We start from the raw sequence: 10283 nt of genomic DNA, 5'->3' as shown, positions 1-10283 counted from the left end.
GGCCTATAAACTGCGGCCACCACCACCGGGCTCTTATATACAGCATTCTAACATGCTGTATATAAGAGCCAAGGCTGGGGGTATAACATAAAAACACTTTATAATACTTACCTAATGGCCGCGCTGTGGGCCTTATGGGCATCTCCGTTGTCCGGTGCCGGCACCGCCTCTTTCGGCCATCTTTGTTCTCCTTCTTCTCTAGCCGCGGTGCATGACGGATCCGACGTCATAAACTCTCGCATTCAGGTCCTGAGCAGAGATGATCAAAGTATTGTAGTGCGCCTGCGCAGGATCGGCGAGTGTGTATGACGTAGCCGCGTCATGCACCCAGGCTTCAGAAAGAGGACAAAGATGGCCGAAAGAGGAGGCGTTGGCATCGGACAACGGAGACACCCAAAAGGCCCACAGCACGACCGTTAGGTAAGTATTATAAAGTGTTTTTTATGTTATATCCCCGGCCTGGGCTCTTATATACAGCATGTTAGAATGCTATATATAAGAGCCCGGTGGTGGTGGCCGCAGCTTATAGGCCGAAAAACTGGTGACAGGTTCTCTTTAAACACACATATAAGCATGCATGGAATGCCAGAAAATTTTATCTTAAATATCAATGCTAACCTCCAAAATCTGACTGGGGAAAAGTTTCCGGAGAAGCAGAGTACATGTAAGACAATAGCTTACCTACCGCGGTTTTTATATGTCTCTCCATCTCCGAAATATGTGACTTTTATCAGTTAGTTTAGCTTTTCTGGATATCCCGGACGAGCCCCCAAACTGTTGTAGTAGTTCTAACTCCAACTAAAAGTTTCTGGAATTCATTCTACGGCGCCAGTGAGAATTAAAGAAATACACAAGCATGTGATTTCCAAAGCTCTTCAAATGAATTTAATGAGAATCAGATCGTTAATACTCTTCAGAAATTTGGGAATACCATGTATAAATTAAGACATTTCTTAAATGATAGCAAATATATACAAATGCATAATAAATAAAGACACTCCCAGCATCCACCCAGCTTAGCCACACACATTCAACAGATCTTTGTTACAAAAGTCAAATCCCACAACCTAAGACCTTTTTGACAGGCCTGAAGAGATTAACTCTTTCCTTACTCTAACACTATCAATTTTATCATTGCTTCCCTGGTAGTTGTGATCTAAAACTATGATGATTCCTCAGCTGCTCCTCCCAGATATTGTTATTTTACTTCCCCAAACATATAACACAGCATGAAGGGGCTCGGTGAAGGCGGCAGTGAAAGTGTGTAAGTGTATGATGGGGTCACACAGCTCATAAAAGGACAGCTGCCCGGCCTCATAATCCAGACAGATCCTGACTCTATCACTGGAGATCTGGTGATGTAACTGGATCACTTTACTGTTATGTCTCACTATTACTGAAGACTGATTATCATACTCCCTCCCTCCACATAAGCACCAGGACGTGTTATTAGTATTATATCCAATGTATGACCAAATCCCCCTCCGGTCTATACTGGGGTAACACATCCCCACCCTCCACCATCCTGATCTCCTGATCTCCACATCCCAGTAATGTCGTCCTGAGGTAAATCCCCTCCCGCTCATCACCTGATAACCCTGAAATCTCTCGGCTGTTTCTGGACGATTCTGTCTTATATTTGTCCAGGTCGCAGTTTTCAGGTCGTCTGATATAAGGAGATTATTAGCAGCCGTGTTTACATCCAGTAATATGTCTGCAGGATCCTGTACAGAGAAGGTCACATGTAAATCTTTTACTATAGCACATAATGTGTGTGATATGTGTGAGATCACCTCCTCAACCCGATCACCTCCATCATGTCCCTCTGTGTCCTCATCACCTCCATCATGTCCCTCTGTGTCCTCATCACCTCCATCATGTCCCCCTGTGTCCTCATCACCTCCCTCCTCCTCAGGATCACACAAGTCCCCGGTGTCTGGATCCTGTAAGACGGTCAGTGGATCAGTCATGTTACACAGCTCCTCAATGTGCCTCATCTTCCTGGATAGCTCGTCCTTTTTTGTTCTCACCTTCTGGATCTTATCAGACATGGACAGTGACATTTGCTCTTCACGCATTGAGATTTCACTCAGGACCTTCTTCTCCAGGTCATCAAGCTGTCTCCTGATGTCTTTACAATGGGCAGAGACTCTCTCTACTGCTCCAACTGCTATCTCTTGACCTTTTCTCCAGCGCTCCTCCAGACTCCGGATTTTTTCCTCAGTCTTCTTTCTCTTTGAGGTCAGTTTCTGTAAAACATTTCCCAGTTTCTTCTTCTTCTTCTCTGAGGCCTCATCCAGCATCTCCACCTGATGTCCTCGATGTTCTCCTTCCAAACTGCAGGACACACAGATACAAGCAGCGTCATCAGTGCAGTAATATTCTAGGACCCTGTTGTGAATAGAACATTTCCGGTTCTCCAGAGAAGTGGTGGGATCAGTTAGGACGTGTTCTGGTGATTTGCTGTGAGCCCTCAGGTGGTTCTCACACAGTGAAGCCTCACACAACAGACAGGATCTAACGGCCGGTACAGAAGTGTCCACACAATAAGTGCAGCGAATCCTGGTGATCTCCTCCTGATGTGGCTGAGTCAACTTGAAATGTTCTGCTACATTATGTAGATTTATATTCCTCATCAGTGATGGACGGTCTTCAAAATTTGCTCTGCATGCAGGACAGGAATAATCTCCAGACCCGTCCTGTGTATCCAGCATACGATCAATACAGACCCGGCAGAAGTTGTGTCCACATGTCAGGGTTACAGGATCTGTATAAGTGCTCAGACAGATGGCGCAGAGCAGCTCGTCTCTCAGATTAATGGACGCCATGGTTCCCTCTGTTTAGAAGCACAGAACACCAATGTATCCTATGATACAAGCAGCAGGGTGTATCTCATTATATTTTTCTTTATCATACACTGATAAATACAGTATGTTACTGAGGTAAACATGTACAGACCAGAACAGGGGAATTTTCTTCACGTATTTTCATTTTCATTTTCTACACTTGCTTTGTAAGTATCATAACAATCATCTACGTACCTTCCAATTACAACTACTATGACTTCATACCGTAGTTTTGTGACTCTGAACAGTGAAACATCAGGGAAAATCCAATAATGGGATGGTAGCAGGAAGCAAGACTACAGTCGGCTTTTCCAGCTCCCCAGGCACAAGTAAAAAGATAAGGTGCCATATACATATGAACCCCTTGACAACACAAGAAGGGGGAAACGCTGTGGGTTTGCTACAAAACTTGGTAACCTTATTGACTTCTTGTGGGATTATATCATGTTACAACTAGTCATGTATTTCTGTACTCTTGGTGGTTTTGGTGATGTATTTCTGCACGTTTGGTAGCCCCGATGTATTTCTGTACTGATGGTGGTTCTGGTAATGTATTTTTGTACTTTTGGCTGTTCTGGTTCTGCATTTTTGTACTGATGGTAGTTCTGGTGATGTATTTCTGTACTGTTGGTGGTTCTGGTAATGTATTTTTGTATTTTTGGCTGTTCTGGTTCTGTATTTTTGTACTGATGGTAGTTCTGGTGATGTATTTCTGTACTGATGGTGGTTCTGGTAATGTATTTTTGGCTGTTCTGGTTCTGTATTTTTGTACTGTCGGTAGTTCTAGTGATGTATTTCTGTACTGTTGGTGGTTCTGGAAATATATGTTTGTACTTTTAGCTGTTCTAGTTCTGTGTTTTTGTACTGATAGTAGTTCTGGTGATGTTTTTCTGTACTGTTGGTGGTTATGGTGATGTATTATTGTAATAATGATAGTTCTAGTGATGTATTTTTGTACTGATGGTAGTTCTGGTGATGTATTTCTGTACTGTGTGTGGTTATGGTGATGTATTTTTGCACTGATGGTGGTTCTACTGATGTATTTCTGTACTGTTGGTGGTTCTGGTAATGTATTTTTGTACTGATCATGGTTCTGGTGACAAATTTCTGTACCTTTGACCATTCTAGGTATACATTTTTGTACTAATGGTAGTTCTGGTGATGTATGTTAGTACTTTTGGTACTTCTGGTGATGTATTCCTTTCCTGATGGTGCTTTTCATTATATATTTTTGTTTTCCATAGACTCCATGTTAAAAAAACAGATCCAGTTGAAATCATTTATTTAAAAACAGACAAAAAAGTTGTTTCAGCACAAGTTTTTGGCCAACTTGTTGCTCCTGGATAAGTTCCAATGGTTGATTACTGCACATGTGAACTTAGCCTAATCCACTTGAAAAAGAGAGCATGACTCCCATAAAACCCAGCGTATTGTTGATGTTTCTCCAAGACTATCGCTAGTCCATGGTACTAGCTAATAAGTTACCTAAACAACTTGCAAAAGGTGGGTGTGATTCCCCGACACATCGGGTGTTACAGATAATTCTACAGTGCTATGAGTGGACCCCGTGTTAGCGGACATTTAACCTGAATAACTAAAACTGAATTTAAGAAACCAGCGACTGCTCAATGTGTGACAAAGATAAATCCATGGAGATCACAGGTCGTATAAAAGCTTTGTGCAATTTTTGTAATTTTTGGTCATTTTGATGTATTGCTTCTTAAATTGATTTGTTACGAAGCAATGAATTGCTAAGAGACCTTCAAATAATGAAAGGAAGCTGAAAAATAGTCATAAGAATACCCGTGGATGTTTGGTTTCTCCGGGTTCAGTCTACCTGTAGTTAAAAGTTTGATTCGGTACTAGAACTTGACCCTGCACCCCATAGAGGTCAATGAGGACCTGAATTTTAGTGCTGTGACTGATTGGTGGTAGTAAGGGCTGGGGGGCTCCAAAAGGAAGCAAAATGGGGATAAGAATAGGACAATTGCCCTTTAAACAAATGTGGATAGGGAAATTACTTAAAGGGAACCTGTCATCAGAAATTTAGCTATAAAGCTAAAAGTTCCCCCCTCTGCAGCTCCTGGGCTGCATTCTAGGAAGCTTCCTATAGTTTTTGTGGCACCTTTTATCCCAAAATAAACACTTTGTAAACTGGTACCTTTTCTTATGCAAATTTCATAATTTTCCATGGGGGCTGCCTGTGGTCCGTTGCTGTTCCTCCAGCAGATTTACGCCGCCCCCCGAACGCTGATTTTGAAAGCTCAGGACACCGCCCCTGGGTGCCCGTGGTCCCGCGCATGCGCTGTTCCACTGTAGCGGTGCCGTGCACTGCGTGCACGTGTGACCGCTGTGACGCTTTGCGCGGGCACGAGGTTATGGGCGGCGCTGTTAGTGTCATCAGTAAGTGCCGCCCATAACCTCGTGACCGCACTTTCCCCCTATTCCTCCAGCGTTGCGCTCGCTGGCCTGATGCCCGGACGTCCCCTCCTTCCCATGCTGCTCAGCAGCAGGAAATAGATGGGAGGAGCGGACGGAGCAGGAGAGCTCAGGTTACGGGGAGACGCGGCGAGCATCAGAGCGACGTACACAGTAAAAAAAACACATGTAAAATCAGTCACACATTGTCATCTGTAACGTCAAAAGCCATACCTCCCAACCGTCCCGGATACAGCGGGACAGTCCCTCTTCTGAGCCTTTGATCCCGGGTCCCGCCCGTGAGGCTGTTTGTCCCGGCTCCACCCACCCACTGTAGCCCCGCCTCGCTGTTTCTCCCTTCTACTATTCATTACAGAGCCGAGCGCGCACCTACTCCTGTGACTGCTGCTGAGGTATGAATCACCCCCTGCAGCAGAGCGACCCCCCTGCAGTAGAGCGACCCCCCCCTGCAGCAGAGCCCCCCCCCCTGCACCAGAGCCGACCCCCCCAGTCCCGGAGCCTGCGTTTGTCTGCAGCTGTTCTCTCTGATTCCCCGTGTGCGGCTTCTCACTGCTGCAGACACGCGGGGAGTCAGGAAGCTGAGGAGACCGTGCAATCAGCACTTCTCTCTCCTGCAGATAGCAGTGACAATAACCTATGCAGAGTGGCATCTAGAGACTTCTATTAGCTTACCGATCAGTGGTCTCCTGCCTGTGGAGCAGAGCTGCTGGGTCCTAGCTTCCCAACAGCTTCAGCTCTGCTTTATCCTGGCTCCCCTACCAGTTAAAGGGAACATGTCAGCAGAAATTTCACAATAAAAATAAAAGATTCCCCTCTGCAGCTTCTGGGCTGCTTCTAGAAAGGTTCCTGTTGTTATTGTGCCCCCTTTGAGACCTACAAAAATACTTTATGAAGTCTTACCTTTTTGTATGCAAATGTGTTTTTATGGTCACGGGGGCGGGCTGTCTGGCGTCCGTTATTCCCCCTCCTGCCGCTTTACGCAGTCCCCCATTGCTCATTTACATACACAAGGACGCCTTCCTCATGTAACTGTCCTCCCGAAGTTTTGCGCATGTGAACGCTTTTTCAGGTGATTGCGCAGGCACGAGATTATGGGCGGCGCTGTGATTGTCATCAGCAGCGTTAACCAAGTACCCGCCCATAATCTCGTGCCCGCACTTTTCCCTCTGACTCCACCGTTATGCGCAAGTGCTGGCCATATGAACCATGTTACCTATTACTGCTTGCACGAGATTATAGGTGGGTACTTGGATGACTTTGCTGATGACAATCACAGCGCCGCCCATAATCTCGTGCCCACGGTAATAGGTAACATGGTTCATATGGCCAGTGCTTGCGCATAACGGTGGAGGCAGAGTGAGAAGCGTGGGCACGAGATTATGGGCGGGTACTTGGATGACGCTGCTGATGACAATCACAGCGCCGCCCATAATCTCGCGCCTGCGCAATCACCTCAAAAGCGTTCACACTTTGCACAGTGCTCAGTCCCGCGAGAGTGGCACTGGGCATGCACAAAACTTCAGGAGGACAGTTACATGAGGAAGGCGTCCTCATGTATGGAAATGAGCAATGGGGGACGGCGTACAACGGCAGGAGGGGGAATAACGGACGCCAGGCAGCCCGCCCCCGTGACCATAAAAACAGATTTGCATACAAAAAGGTAAGACTTCATAAAGTATTATTTTAGGTCTCAAAGGGGGCACAATAGCAACAGGAACCTTTCCAGAATGCAGCCCAGGAGCTGCAGAGGGGAATCTTTTATTTTTTTTGCTAAATTTCTGGTGACAGTTTCCCTTTAAAGGGAACCTATCAGGTGCAATCTGCACTCAGAGCCAGGAGCAGTTCTGGGTGTATATTGCTAATCCCTCCCTAACCGTCCCTGTATACACTAGCATAGATAAAGGTATCTATAGAAAAAGTATTTTTAAAGAGCTTATATCTTATGCTAATTAGCGCGGGGACTAGTCCCAAGGGCGTTACTTCACTTGGCTAGTCGGCTCATATAGCGTGTTAGTACTCACACAGGGGCGTAATAACATGCTAACATGCTATGCGAGCCGACTAGCCAAGTGAAGTAACGCCCTTCGGACTAGTCCCCGCGCTCATTAGCATAAGATATAAGATCTTTAAAAATATTTGTTCTTGATCTCTTTATCTATGCTAGTGTATACAGGGACGGTTAGGCAGGGATTAGCAATATACACCCAGAACTGCTCCTGGCTCTGAGTGCATATTGCACCTGACAGGTTCACTTTAAAGGGAACCTGTCACCAGATTTGGGGCCTATAAGCTGCGGCCACCACCAGCGGGATCTTATGTACACATTCTAACATGCTGCATACCTCCCAACCGTCCCGGATACAGCGGGACTTTCACGCTTTACGTTGTTTGTCCCGTTGCCACGGGCGGGACGGCCGGCTCCCGGGCTCCGCCCACCCACTCTCTCTCCGCCTCCCTGCTTTTCCCTCCTACCATCCTAGTAGACGTGGCATAGAGAGGAGCGCTGCCTGTGCTGCTGCTGGTACAGTAAACTAATCTCCCCAGCGCTGATTTCCCTCCCTCCCCCCTCACCCCCGGCCGGAGCCTGTCTGTGCGGTCGGCCGGCCGCCTGTCTGTGCGGTCGGCCCGCCACCTGTCTGTGCGGGCGCCCCCCGCCGCCTGTCTGTGCGGGCGCCCCCCGCCGCCTGTCTGTGCGGGCGCCCCCCTGCCGCCTGTCTGTGCGGGCGCCCCCCTGCCGCCTGTCTGTGCGGGCGCCCCCCTGCCGCCTGTCTGTGCGGGCGCCCCCCTGCCGCCTGTCTGTGCGGGCGCCCCCCTGCCGCCTGTCTGTGCGGGCGCCCCCCTGCCGCCTGTCTGTGCGGGCGCCCCCCTGCCGCCTGTCTGTGCGGGCGCCCCCCTGCCGCCTGTCTGTGCGGGCGCCCCCCTGCCGCCTGTCTGTGCGGGCGCCCCCCTGCCGCCTGTCTGTGCGGGCGCCCCCCTGCCGCCTGTCTGTGCGGGCGGCCCGCCGCCTCATTGTGCGGGCGGCCGGCCGCCTCTCTCTGCGGGCGGCTGGCCGCCTCTCTGTGCGGGCGGCCCGCCGCCTGTCTGTGAAGGCGGCCGGCCGCCTGTCTGTGAAGGCGACCGGCCACCTCACTGTGGCTGCCTGCGTGTCCGTGCTGGAGGCCCGCCGGCTGCCTGCGTGTCCGTGCTGGAGGCCCGCCGGCTGCCTGCGTGTCCGTGCTGGAGGCCCGCTGGCTGCCTGCGTGTCCGTGCTGGAGGCCCGCCGGCTGCCTGCGTGTTTGTGCTGAATGGGTGTGGATGGGGAGTGGATATGGGCATGTCACAAACCACCGGGGGGGTCACTCAGAAATTCCCCGCGCTGGCTACCAGTACGTCACAATCGGGGGGTAACAAGTGGGGGTCACCCCTACTTTATACCTCCCGACCGACAGACAGAGCACGTGACGCGCTCTCTAGCGCCCCTCTTATAGTCAGGCCAATTATGGAATTGCCCGACAATAAGCAAGGAGGCCGCTATACTACTTATGCCGATTATTGAAGGGTCCCCGGTGAGAGTAGGGTATATATTCCCCCGACCTCCGCGGGCGGAATATATAATATCTTCCCGAATCTCACTGGCCTCCCCACAATAATCCTTGGCACAACTCGCTGCCACCAACCGCTTCACGGTAACTATTAGCCGAACACACAGACGTGGGATTCAAGATCGAGATAACAGAACAGCCCAAGATTAATTATATAATTTAATCGCCTAAAGCACACTAGAACTACAATATATACAATAGGGAATCTACAGAATATACAGTTATGTCAGAGTACAGTTACAGACAAAGCATGGTTTACAAACAGGCATACACAGTTCAATCAGTTACCTTGTGCGTCTGGCCACAGGGGGGCGCTGTAGACCAGGTTTCCAGGAACTCCCTTCACAGGTCTTTCCCAACCAGGCCCCCGAGCAGAAGAACACTGGAAAATGGCCGAAGTAGGGTTATCAACCTGGGCAATCCAGGTCCCCTCCTACCTTAGTGACCTCACAGGGAAGCACTGCTCCACCCCTGGCTGGAGTTATGGACAAAATCCACAACATGGAATATGGCCATAACTTGGCCTGGGAGCGTCGTAGGCGGACGCCAAGGCTCTCATTGTGACAGTTATGAATTTAGCTACAGAACGAGGGGACTCATGACCTGTCTGCCAGTTCCCCATTGGCTGATATCACGCCTGGGGCATTTCCCAATGTCCTGCTCCCATAAAAAGGGTGTGCCAGCATCGTCCTCATGCGGAGACACCATTTTTATGGTTGCCATATTTATCGGAAATATGGCTTGCGAGATATGAACCATTTTTTACCGGAGTCGTTCTGTCTGGCTACTTCCATAGCCTTGCTAACTAGCTAGCAGCCCCCACTACAGGGTCACGGCAGGGAGTCATCCTGTGTCCATTGTCCTCAAGCCACCTAATTTCCATATCACAGGACATGGCCATGGATTTGTTGCTAAACCAGTTGTGTGAAGGGAAGGGGGGGGGGGGGTGACACCAGGAGAGGGCTTCCTGACATACTTGAATATCATGATTTATCGTCATATCTCCGGATTTACCTCACACCTCCCCCCTTTTGAGGGCGCTAGGGGGCAGCACACTCCGGTGTTCCCCCGTGCGCCCGTCCGCGACCTCTCCTTGTCGGGACAGCCCGTCTGCGTTACCGTGGTCACGGCCCCTTTTGTGGCGAATGGTGAAGTTGTATTGCTGGAGCGCAAGGCTCCATCGCAACAGTCGCCCATTCGTCCCAGAGACGGTGTGCAACCAGCTGAGGGGATTGTGGTCCGTCTCCACGATGAAGTGGCGCCCGTATAGATAGGGTTGCAGACGCTGCAGGGCCCACACTATGGCCAGGCACTCCTTCTCCATCGTGGAATAGGCAACTTCCCTTGGTAACAGCTTCCTGCTCAGGTACAAGACTGGGTGCTCTTGGCTCGCAGAGTCCACCTGGCTGAGCACCGC

At 49.5% G+C, this 10283-nt stretch overlaps 1 protein-coding gene across 1 annotated transcript; it reads right to left on the bottom strand.

Moving 5' to 3' along the window:
* Positions 1-1175: 1175 nt before the first annotated feature.
* LOC142302269 (E3 ubiquitin-protein ligase TRIM39-like) lies at positions 1176-2828 on the bottom strand. The gene has a single exon (XM_075343340.1). It carries the CDS (start codon positions 2826-2828, stop codon positions 1176-1178), a length of 1653 nt encoding a protein of 550 aa, XP_075199455.1.
* Between the last annotated feature and the right edge of the window lie 7455 nt (positions 2829-10283).

The sequence above is a fragment of the Anomaloglossus baeobatrachus genome, chromosome 4, assembly GCF_048569485.1.
Source record: "Anomaloglossus baeobatrachus isolate aAnoBae1 chromosome 4, aAnoBae1.hap1, whole genome shotgun sequence".
NCBI lineage: Eukaryota > Metazoa > Chordata > Amphibia > Anura > Aromobatidae > Anomaloglossus > Anomaloglossus baeobatrachus.
Note: the sequence above shows the minus strand (reverse complement) of the source record. Positions and strands in the feature narration are given on the sequence as shown.